At 37.4% G+C, this 13,206-nt stretch overlaps 1 protein-coding gene across 1 annotated transcript in view; it reads left to right on the plus strand.

Moving 5' to 3' along the window:
- Positions 1–2,676: 2,676 nt before the first annotated feature.
- igf1ra (insulin-like growth factor 1a receptor) overlaps positions 2,677–13,206 on the plus strand; it is a 101,485-nt gene continuing 90,955 nt past the window's right edge. Inside the window, exon 1 of the mRNA XM_057348521.1 lies at positions 2,677–3,778. Within this exon, the coding sequence (XP_057204504.1) occupies positions 3,670–3,778 (109 nt within the window). The 5' untranslated portion in view covers positions 2,677–3,669. The remainder of the gene's footprint in view (positions 3,779–13,206) is intronic.

The raw sequence follows: 13,206 nt of genomic DNA on the forward strand, positions 1-13,206 counted from the left end.
AAACAAAAACAACACGTTGACTTTATTTGTCGGATTGCAGCAAACACATTTTCTTATTTTTCCAACAAAAACAAATCACCCAAACGGTCCAGACACAAGCAATGTCTCATCTGTTATTTACAAAGAAAGAGGAAACAAATACTTCATCTTAGATATGTCTGGGCTCATGTTTTTTGAAGACTTTGGGATTTACAACAACAATGCCTGTTCTCAAACCAAGCAATGCTGTATGACAACAATTTATTGCACCCTTATGTAGAATTCTGCTTTTTGTCACATGTCTCTCGCCTGTAGCTAAATTTTCAGCTTGATAATTTTCAGGAATGTTTTTCTGTTCGCCTAAGCATAATTGTTGCACTCTCCCCTAAATTCCTTTTCTGCCAGAGCTTGAGCAAAATAAGAAACAAACACCATGTCATTGTTATTGTCAGTGGTAAACACTTACTTCCACATGAGTGCTGAGGTAAAGCAAAACCAATAGAAAGGTGGTCAGATAGACTCTGCCTTCATGTATGAGGACAAAATTCATATTTACACACCTGCCATTCAATATATGTAGATTTCCATTATTTTGCTGTTGGTGGCCACAGATTATCAGATTTTTCTCTAACTGGCTGTTGCTTACAGAAGCGTATTAATGTTTGTTTGGCCAGGACAGGTGTAACTGGTCTATATATTAAATAATATTAAATTGTGGCAATATATCAAGTAAAACATGTACATGTACTGGAACCAAGTGTTTAGATTTTTCAATATATGAAAAGGAGCAATTCTATTTGTTTTATTCAATATATCATACTATATTTACAATTATCTAAATATTTTATTCAAAGTTAATATATAGAAAAATGTATTTTCTTTGCATAAGGGAGGCTATTACCTATATACCTAACAACAGGTAACATAAATGTAGACATACTTTTTGTTTTACTATGTCCAATGGCCTTAAAGGGATAGGTCACCCAAAAAATGAAAATTCTGTCATCATTTACTCACCTTCTTGTCGTTTCAAACCTGTATGACTTTCTTTATTAAGCAGAACACAAAAGAAGATCTTTTGAAGAAAGTTGGTAAACAAACAGTGCCGGCACCCATTCACTTCTATTGTATGAACACAAAACCAATGCAAGTGAATGGGTGCCAGTTAACAACATTCTTCAAAATATATATTTTTAAGTCATACAGGTTTTCATTTTTCGTGAACTATCACTTTAAATACTCTTTGCTCAATACTTATAAACAGTACGCGATCTCTCAGTATAGAATAATTGATAGGAAATGGCAAATATCTCAACAACGTTTTTAAAGAGAACAGAGCCTTTTCTCTAAGCAGTGTTTAATATTTTGTTGTACAAATGATTTTGAATAGAAACCATCTGCGTACGTCTGGAGGATCTGTTTACTGCCCAGTGAGACATGAGAAATAGCGCCTTTTTAACATGTGGAGGCGCCAAACACAAAGCTGCATAACCTATTGGAATACACAAGATCACACCAAAGCTCAAAGCAATATTTTGGTAGCATTTATATGTTTGTATATGTCCATAAGTTTGATATAAGGTTAGTAATAATATGGTTTGATTTTTTTATTTTGTTTGAGATGAATATGTCATTTAACAACTAGTGAGAACATTTAATTAACTAAATATAGTTATATTTAATGTCTTATTATAAAATAAAATAACCGAAATGTCTCTTTATTACTGTTTGACGACTGTAATCGTCAAATGCCCGATCTGTTAATGTCATCTTGATGCTAACATTTAAATAGTGTTTAGAGACCTGGATAGACATATCGTTATTTAATAAGAAAGTTTAAACTTATTTTATTCCAAACAAGAAAGACATATTAGGCTAATGTTCAATAGAGATGATCCCAGTGCAACGTGCAACGAACCGTTGAACGAATTGTGATTGTAAATCCGTTCCGTCACTATGAATGAAATTCTATTTCGGGGGTTCCTTTTAGCTTAAAGGTTCTATGTCATTGGTAAAATATGTGCACTTTGAAAATGTGGTACAAGGTTGTGTTTAAAAATTGAGCACATTGTTATCGTTGAAGCTACAAATCAGGTAAATATGAAAAATATTAACGACATATCTTTACATTTAAAAGCTCCAAAGACACAAACGACTTATGGAGATTCATGAACTGGAATGGGAGCGAGTGTTAATGTTCATGTTCTCATATCATAATCATACTATCAATGTTAGTTATCTTTTCTCTTTTCATACATATTCTTCTTAATATTTTACCGTTTGAAAATTCTATACAATCATATGTTGTGTTTATTGTAGGCTAATATTAATGACACAGCTTACATAGCTGTGCATTTCGAAATATTTATATATGCACAATCTGTCGTCTTAAAAATATGCTAAAAATGTGTAATTAGTGTCATTTTTGTTGTGGTTGTTTATTTAGTTGACCACAACATGCCTAATTTTCAAACTAAGGAAAGTACAATTCCCACGTATAAGGCAGCAGCAAAACGTGCAAAATCCTAATAAATGTTAAAGTTATTTAAATATTACATATGTATTTAACGTTACTTATGTAAATATAATCTGCAGGTATGTAGTCTATGGCCAAATATTAGGCTAATAACAATTGCTTTCGTACAGAGCCAAGTGGGTACCCTCTCCCTTGATGTTTGAGACCAAACACCTTGGCGCAGACGCGGTTGGTTTAACATCGTCTTCTGTGTATCGGAGCGTGCCTGTCGGTCCACCGATCCACTCCATGTATTCTTGTTTTCCATTGCTTCGAGTTCAGTGTGAGAGAAGCCGAATCTTGTTTACAGCGGTGATTTTACGAAACGAGTACCGTCAGAAGAGTCTCGTCGTTGCGAAGGAGTCTAAACGCCGTCGTGGAGACATAAGAATCCAACACTACAAGCTATTTATTTCAAACAGTTCGGGATTTTTTTTGTGCAGAAAATTAAATCCACTCTTGGGAGCCGCTCGTTCTTGCAGCACGTAAAAATATTTTTTCCCCTAACGTTACCTCAAAACAGAGCGACAGCGCGTGAAGGCGGTAGGGGAGGGTGAGCCGGGGGTAGTTGCAGTTGGTGAAACCATTTTTGTCCTGGCGGATATTTTGGATCGAGCCCCGTCGCGAGGCTTTATTGAGGCGGGCTGCAATTTCATTCATAACGTTGCGTACATTATCCGAGTCGTCGCGGTCTTTGAAGCTGACCTCAACGTTTCTCTGTAACGTTACGTCGATATTATCTGAATCATCAGACTGGCACAGCAACATTCGCAGAAGGTGTTTTGTCGTAGGAGAAACCGCTAGTTTAGCTGGTCGTGTGCTGCGCGTCCCTCTCGCGATTTCAAGAAATGGAGGCTGAAGATGCAGATTATCGCTTGAGTGAAAACCGCGGTTCTGTCCATTTCATATACACGATCGCATCATTGCATTATTGGCAAGAATAACAGAATGTTTTGATTTATCTTCATGTTACTATTAAAGAAGGATTATATAATTAACACCAGACATAGTTGATCTACTCCCTCACCGCCTCCCGTTATCTTTAGGAGTAAAGGAACTATCTTCCCATCTAAAGCAGATTCTTGTGGAATTTTTGCCTGCTTAAAAGAAGAAGCGTCGCATTTTGCTGCAGTTTTGCGTTTTTGCGACACGGCCTTTTTATTTTGGGGATATTGATGAACATATTAGGAATGAGAGCTGGAACAGCGAGGGATGTTTGGACCTTATTTTGGGGTCCTGTGCTGTTTCTCTTCACAATCTGCCTGTGCTGTGCCCATGGAGAAGGTAAATTAGGGCTGATGCCTCTTCTTGCGATTTCAAAATGAATCACTGTTTTAACATTCGGTACACGTGCATTTCTTGCCTTGATTCGTAGCTTTGTTTATGTACACATGTGCGTTAATGTTACCAGAAGCATGATATCATGTGTGGATGAGTTTACCTGCATGCATTTCTTTAAATGTTTAAGCTTTTTGAACACGGGCCTTGTAATGCACGACACTACAATTCATTGATGGATATTAACTACAGTGAAATATATGAGAAATTCTTCAGACTCAAGCCATGTCTGTTGGCGTGTCAGTCGTGACATCGGATGTGTTGTAACGTTAAGTCTAGTGAGCTTCTTTGAATTATTCATGATCTGGATCACGTTGATGTTTAGAAGTTACATGATCATTTTTGCCTCTTACGAGCTGTTACAAAATTTGTCTGGGCTATATTTAGTTTACCGAGACAGTGAGGTTGTTTTTTAAGCGTTAGTTATAGTAAGGTTTGGTTAAGCCATACGTCTCGCGCATTGGAAAATGTGTTTTTAACGTGAATAAAACTCTGGCTTTTGTGTAACGTTACATTTGTTGTATTTTAACGCTTGCAAAAATTGCCATGACAAAATACCACTTGGCATGACAAGATACATCAGCATTGAATAGCCAGTGGCTGATTTAGTGAACTGAACACCTTGTACAACTACAGCATTGCTGTAGTGGTATTACAGTACTTTGAGCTTTTTTTGTCAGGTATGTCTTTGCTGGTCATGAATTTACTTAATAATTTTCCTTACTAAACTGTAACTGTAGTTTCAAAAACACTATACACTCTTAAAAATATAGGTGCTTAGAAGGTTCTTCATAGCGATGCCATAGTTCCACAAAGAACCATTCAGTCAAAGGTTATTTAAAGAACCATCTCTTTCTTACTTTTTGTAATCTGATCAGATATTAAAGATTCTTGTGGAACCAAAAGGTTCTTCTATAGCATCGAAGAACCTTTTTAAGCACAAGTACCTTTATTTAAGAGTGTCAGGGCTCTAGAGTGCGACCAATTTGGTCGCACATGCGACCAGCCGTTCGAGGGAGAAAAAGTCTCCGCGACTCTGAAAGTCTCCCTGTGATTCAACAACAGACACACATTAGGCCCATATCGTGGTCTAAACCAATCAGAGAAAGTGAAGGGCGGACCCCCCTCTGATTGGCCGTGGTCCAGATTTTCCTGTAAGTGTGTGTACCAGAGGTCGCATTAACCGAAAATCATTGTCATTGACAGATTTTTTTACCAGTGACGGAAAAATCTGAAGGCCGTCCGTCCGTCATTTTGACGGATTACAATGAGGGCAATTTGTAACTCCCCGTTTCCCTTCATTAGAGCGTGATATGCTCGCGAAGGGGCGTGCGTGTTTTCACCTGTCATTGTTACCGATTAGACATATGTGATGCGATCTGGGAAAACCCGTCGGATGGAAAAGACAGTTCACCTATCAAAGTAAACCACATAACATGAAGAATGAAGGAGTATCAATGCACATTTCCCGCCAGTCCTGTGTAAACTACGGCATGCAAAGTTTTTTATACAATGTTTTCGTGAGATGACAGAGCTCCCCGTCTGCAGCACCGGGAGTTATCCGATCGCAAAACATACAAGGGATGATCAAAAGTCCAGACACTACGCACATGATAAACAACGTAAAACTTGCTTCACTGCTTATTAGTTGTTGTCCGTAATGTTTGCTAGTTTCCTTGTGTAGTGATAATGGCAGAGCTCTCGTTCTTTAAGTGTGCCCTGCACCATTTTCCTTACTTTCGTTTTATTCAAACGGTTTTGTACAGTATTTTTATAGACTTCAACACTGGGAAATGTTTTTTTATTAAATTGTTATTAGAGTAAGTCTTTTACTACTCTAAAGTGACTTTTACTTGTGATACTGGACTGTTGTGCTTTTATTTTCATCACTTAACTTTAAACCCGTTTTCCTCCAAATTCCGTTCCTGAAAATCTAGCGCTTCAGCCGACCTCAGCCATAACTTTTGTTACATACACAAGGTATGAGCAAAATAAAAACTGATTTGGAAAGGGCTTGAATATGGTATCAAAAACTGTAATATATAAATTTGCACCATGTGTTGGGTTTTCCCAGATCGAATCACATATGAATGAGGCTGCTAAACGATTTGCAGAAAAAATCTAATTGCAGTTTTTCTCAACAAAATTGCAGATTTAAATGCGATTTACTATTATTAAAAAAAAGAGCTACAGATTTGTTGTGGAGGTTTTAACAGCATCAAAGAAAGACCAAGAATAGTCACAAACTACTCTAACACTGTGCCACTGTGTGTTATTTAAAACACCTTAACACTGTTTCAATTTGAGAAAAATGTTGTCATAATGCAGACATCTTGACAAATCAGGAAAATAACTACAGTATTTTTAATGAAGTTAAATAAACAAATAAAAATAAAAGATTACCTTTAAGAGTAAACAATTCAGTAAAACACTGAATACTCCCGTATGATCAATGGGGAAGTACGACGTTTGTAAACAACGACTCTTTAATTCAAAATCCTGTGAGTGAGACTTTGATATGGTTCAGTGGTCCTACTGGACCACATGTCAGTCGTCATCGCATAATATCCCACCTCTTTCAGCTCAGCGTCAATCTTCTTCTGAGTCGTATCGTACAGTTTTTTGTATGGATTGAGTAAAGAACACACGAGAGGGAATGCGATATCTTTTTATCGAGCGTTAGGATAAGATTCCTGAATCCGTCTTTTGTGACAGCGTTAATTGGTAGCATATCTTTAGCCAGGTATCTTGTTATAGCGTCAGATATTTCGCAGTACCTTCGTGAAGACTTGTCATAAGATGTACCACTTTCTAACGCTTGAGTAATTGAAGTTTGCTTCGATCGTGGTGGTTGCAACAAAGTTTGTTCATCATTAGACTTTGTGCCCATGCATTCATCATACAGTTGTCTGTGGTACTTTCGCAGGTGTTGATATAGGTTGGTCGTGTTGCCTCGCGAGGTCGACACAGACGTTCGGCATGTTTTACACAGTACTTGTCTCTGAAGTATATCGGAACGTCGAAATCCAAAATGATTCGTATGCGGTGCTTTTGTTTTTAGGTACCAAGTCGTCTACAGGCTCTTCTGCAGCAGTGTTAATTTTGACAGCAAATTTTGATTTAGTTTTAGTCATAGTCTTTTGACGAAAATGCAATTTAGTTTTAGTCACATTTTAGTCAACCCCATCATTTTAGTTTTAGTCTAGTTTTAGTCGACGAAATATGAAAAACATTTTAGTCGAATAAATATACATTATATTTAGTCTACTAAAATCTAAATGGTTTAAATCATTTACTTAAAGTAATTAAATCTTCCATACAAAGATTCAACTGTTTTGACATAATTTACTTCACCTTAAAATGAAATTAAACCAGGTCATTACCTTTATTTTTCAGAAAAGTTCAGTAACTAGATTTGCATTGTTGGAACACAGAATATTAGACCATGAATGACATGTTCCAGTTCATTCAATCCCATTTGACTCAATTGACTCGTTAAGTAGGGCGTATTCATTCAGTTCATTCAACCAATGAAACGCTCTGACAGGGCTCACACTCAAAGGCTATTGGCTCATGGCATGCCTCTTTGAAGAAAGAGCTGCACTGTCTTTGCTTGAGACAGCAATGAATGAGAAATAGCTTTCAAAAAGACATATTATATAAATTGTATTACATTTCTTTAATCATGCAAACATGTTACATACTTGGTTCGAATGTACAGTTTGACTCACTTCATCACTTCTATAATCAGTAGAGGACACCGCTGGTTTCTTTTGGCTGACTCTATGTTGCATTTCACGTTATGCAGCAGCTCGTGTTAAGTTAACATTGGCATATAAAAACCTTTGAGCTGCCTTCGTAATGTGTTTCGGGGTGACTCGCCTGCAGTCGTGCTTCAAGTTTGCGGCGTTTTACTGGCGATCGTGAAGGAAAATAAGACGCCTTGTAAACCGCGTGGAGACACAGAATATATGTGTGTGCTTCCCCTTCTCCCAGAGACTTCTCTTTGCCGTTTATATGAGATAAGCACATGCGCGCAAACTGATGTCCGCCAGGTGGGACAAGAATATTTTCGTCTCGTTTTTATTAGTTGACGAAAATGTCAGTATATTTTTATTACAGTTTTCGTTATCATGCATTCATTTTTATTTAGTTATCGTCTCGTTTTCGTCAGTGAAAACATGTCGTTAACGAATACTTTTCATCGTAGTTTTCGTCAACGAAATTAACACTGTTCTGCAGACACACTTCGTTGTGAAGTTGAACTGCTGCTCCCGATGGCGCTCATCTTTTCCAAATGACGTTCGTTGCATGTCAGCGCGCACGGTGTTAAAATGCCCCCTACTGGTTAAACTCTGCATCAAGCGTAAAATGCGCAGGACCAAACTTTCAACGACTACGTGTATGCGTGTTATTACTATATTTGTATTTGATGGTCTTAATCGAAATAATCGCATGCCTTGCGATTTGAAAATCGCATCCTTTCAAATCGCAATTTCGATTTACAAACGATTAATCGTGCAGCCTATATGAACATTAAACATTAAAAACATTAAATATAATAAAATGAATATAAACACAACGCTTATTGGGCATTCAGTTGTTTAAAATACCACAATTCCGAGATGCAATGTACAGCGAGCCCTTACAGAAAAGACACACGAAATTCACATGTGCAAAAAACACATGTGATCACATGTGAAATGTGTGTTTTTGGAACATTTTGGTGTGAATTCCATGTGAATTCCCACGTGAAACCCATGGGATAACATTTAAAAACCCATGGGATAACATATGCGACATGTCTCCACATGTGATCACATGTTCTTCACGTCACCACATGTTGCACATGTCATCCCATGGGTTTTTACATGTTATCCCATGGGTTTTTACATGTTATCCCATGGGTTTCACGTGGGAATTCACATGGAATTCACACCAAAATGTTCCAAAAACACACATTTCACATGTGATCACACGTGTTTTTTGTACATGTTAAACACATGTTGTATACATGTGATCACATGCAAAAAACATGTAAAAACATGTGAAATTCATGTGTCTTTTCTGTAAGGGTGATGACGTCACGAACATACTAATTACCACGTAAAGCCACCTTGCACCATAGTGACGGGTAATAATAGCTTATGACGGATTTTTTACGAGCCTGTCAGTCAAAATAACGGACAATTAAAAAGTCTAGCGCAACCTCTGGTGTGTAGGCCTATGTGTGAAAATGCGTGTGCTGCAGTCAGACAGAGAGGCGAGGAGCCTATAGGCCCGTCAGTTAAACAGAGTGGAAGATGAAAAGAACGATTGACAACTTTTTCATGAATAATGTTAAGATAAGGCCTGATCCGTCCGAAAATCATAAGTTCATAAGTTGTCATAAGTTAAGAATCATAAATCATAAGTTGTCATAAGTTAAGAATCATAAAATCATAAGTTGATGGCTCTGACACAGAGCCATCAACCTCCCAGGTTATGTCAAGCCCTGGTCCATTTATCTTGAGATGTTTCAGTTCAGTGAAGCACTTTAAGCACCAACACCTTTTCAGTAAGTTACCTTTCTTGTAGAATTGTGCTTCAAATAAAGAACTTTATGTTGACCAGATAGTTAATCATTTACAAGTCAATTTTGCCTGTATGGACAGCGATTTAAAAAAAAAGTGAACTGGTAAAACTTTTTTTAGATTTAGATTTAGATTCAATTTATTGTCATTGCACATGTACAAGGCAACGAAATGTGACCTCTGCATTTAACCCATCCAGAGAGTAGTGAACACACGTACCCCCAGAGCAGTGGGCAGCTATCACTACAGTGCCCGGGGAGCAAGTAGGGGTAAGGTGCCTTGCTCAAGGGCCCCTCAGTTGTTGAAAAAATCTAATTGCAGTTTTTCTCAACAAAATTGCGATTTAAAATGCGATTTACTATTATTAAAAAAAAAGAGCTACAGATTTGTTGTGGAGGTTTTAACAGCATCAAAGAAAGACCAAGAATAGTCACAAACTACTCTAACACTGTGCCACTGTTTATTTAAAACACCTTACACTGTTTCAATTTAGAAAAATTTTGTCATAATGCAGACATCTTGACAAATCAGGAAAATAACTACAGTATTTTTAATGAAGTTAAATAAACAAATAAAAATAAAAGTTACCTTTAAGAGTAAACAATTCAGTAAAACACTGAATACTCCCTATGATCAATGGGGAAGTACGCGTTTGTAAACAACGACTCTTTAATTCAAAATCCTGTGAGTGAGACTTTGATATGGTTCAGTGGTCCTACTGGACCACATGTCAGTCTCTCGCTAATATCCCACCTCTTTCAGCTCAGCTCAACTTCTTCCGAGTCGTATCGTACAGTTTTTTGATGGATTGAGTAAAGAACACAAAGAGGGAATGCGATATCTTTTTATCGGCGTTAGGATAAGATTCCTGAATCCGTCTTTTGTGACAGCGTTAATTGGTAGCATATCTTTAGCCAGGTATCTTGTTATAGCGTCAGATATTTCGCATACCTTCGTGAAGACTTGTCATAAGATGTACCACTTTCTAACGCTTGAGTAATTGAAGTTTGCTTCGATCGTGGTGGTTGCAACAAAGTTTGTTCATCATTGACTTTGTGCCCATGCATTCATCATACAGTTGTCTGTGGTACTTTCGCAGGTGTTGATATAGGTTGGTCGTGTTGCCTCGCGAGGTCGACACAGACGTTCGGCATGTTTTACACAGTACTTGCTCTGAAGTATATCGGAACGTCGAAATCCAAAATGATTCGTATGCGGTGCTTTTGTTTTTAGTACCAAGTCGTCTACAGGCTCTTCTGCAGCAGTGTTAATTTTGACAGCAAATTTTGATTTAGTTTTAGTCAAGTCTTTTGACGAAAATGCAATTTAGTTTTAGTCACATTTTAGTCAACCCCATCATTTTAGTTTTAGTCTAGTTTTAGTCGACGAAATATGAAAAACATTTTAGTCGAATAAATATACATTATATTTAGTCTACTAAAATCTAAATGGTTTAAATCATTTACTTAAGTAATTAAATTTCCATACAAAGATTCAACTGTTTTGACATAATTTACTTCACCTTAAAATGAAATTAAACCAGGTCATTACCTTTATTTTTCAGAAAAGTTCAGTAACTAGATTTGCATTGTTGGAACACAGAATATTAGACCATGAATGACATGTTCCAGTTCATTCAATCCCATTTGACTCAATTGACTCGTTAAGTAGGGCGTTTCATTCAGTTCATTCAACCAATGAAACGCTCTGACAGGGCTCACACTCAAAGGCTATTGGCTCATGGCATGCCTCTTTGAAGAAAGAGCTGCACTGTCTTTGCTTGAACAGCAATGAATGAGAAATAGCTTTCAAAAAGACATATTATATAAATTGTATTACATTTCTTTAATCATGCAAACATGTTACATACTTGGTTCGAATGTACAGTTTGACTCACTTCATCACTTCTATAATCAGTAGAGGACACGCTGGTTTCTTTTTGCTGACTTTATGTTGCATTTCACGTTATGCAGCAGCTCGTGTTAAATTAACATGGCATATAAAAACCTTTGGCTGCCCTCGTAATGTGTTTCGGGGTGACTCCCTGCAGTCGGCTTCAAGTTTGCGGCGTTTTACCGCGATCGTGAAGGAAAATAAGACGCTTGTAAACCGCGTGGAGACACAGAATAAGTGTGTGCTTCCCCTTCTCCCAGAGACTTCTCTTCCTTTATATGAGATAAGCACATGCGCGCAAACTGATGTCCGCCAGGTGGGACAAGAATATTTTCGTCTCGTTTTTATTAGTTGACGAAAATGTCAGTATATTTTTATTACAGTTTTCGTTATCATGCATTCATTTTTATTTAGTTATCGTCTCGTTTTCGTCAGTGAAAACATGTCGTTAACGAATACTTTTCATCGTAGTTTTCGTCAACGAAATTAACACTGTTCTGCAGACACACTTTGTTGTGAAGTTGAACTGCTGCCCCGATGGCGCTCATCTTTTCCAAATGACGTTCGTTGCATTCAGCGCGCCGGTGTTAAAATGCCCCCTACTGGTTAAACTCTGCATCAAGCGTAAAATGCGCAGGACCAAACTTTCAACGACTACGTGTATGCGTGTTATTACTATATTTGTATTTGATGGTCTTAATCGAAATAATCGCATGCCTTGCGATTTGAAAATCGCATCCTTTCAAATCGCAATTTCGATTTACAAAGATTAATCGTGCAGCCCTATATGAACATAAACATTAAAACATTAAATATATAAATGAATATAAACAACAACGGCTTTATTGGGCATTCAGTTGTATTTAAAATACCACAAGTTCCGAGATGCAAGTACAGCGTGTCCTTACAGAAAAGACACACGAAATTCACATGTGCAAAAAACACATGTGATCACATGTGAAATGTGTGTTTTTGGAACATTTTGGTGTGAATTCCATGTGAATTCCCACGTGAAACCCATGGGATAACATGTAAAAACCCATGGGATAACATATGCGACATGTCTCCACATGTGATCACATGTTCTTCACGTCACCACATGTTGCATGTCATCCATGGGTTTCGTATCCCATGGGTTTTTACATGTTATCCCATGGGTTTCACGTGGGAATTCACATGGAATTCACACCAAAATGTTCCAAAAACACACATTTCACATGTGATCACACGTGTTTTTTTGCACATGTTAAACACATGTTGTATACATGTGATCACATGCGAAAAACATGTAAAAACATGTGAAATTCATGTGTCTTTTCTGTACAGCGTGATGACGTCACGAACATACTAATTACCACGTAAAGCCACCTTGCACCATAGTGACGGGTAATAATAGATTATGACGGATTTTTTACGAGCCTGTCAGTCAAAATGACGGACAATAAAAAAGTCTAGCGCAACCTCTGGTGTGTACGTGTGAAAATGGTGTGCTGCAGTCAGACAGAGAGGTGAGGAGCCTATAGGCCCGTCAGTTAAACAGAGTGGATGTAGCGGATGATGAGAGAAGATGAAAAGAACGATTGACAACTTTTTTGTGAATAATGTTAAGTTAAGGCCTGATCGTCCGAAAATCATAAGCAATGCTCTGACACGGAGCCATCAACCTCCCAGGTTATGTCAAGCCCTGGTCCATTTATCTTGAGATGTTTTAAGTTTCAGTTCAGTGAAGCACTTTAAGCACCAACACTTTTTCAGTAAGTTACCTTTCTTGTAGAATTGTGCTTCAAATAAAGAACTTTATGTTGACCAGATTGTTAGTTAATCATTTCAAGTCAATTTTGCCTATATGGACAGCGATTTAAAAAAAAGTGAACTGGTAAAACTGCGGTGTTAAATGCGATGTGGTCG

The sequence above is a fragment of the Triplophysa rosa genome, linkage group LG12 (assembly GCF_024868665.1).
Source record: "Triplophysa rosa linkage group LG12, Trosa_1v2, whole genome shotgun sequence".
Taxonomy (NCBI): domain Eukaryota; kingdom Metazoa; phylum Chordata; class Actinopteri; order Cypriniformes; family Nemacheilidae; genus Triplophysa; species Triplophysa rosa.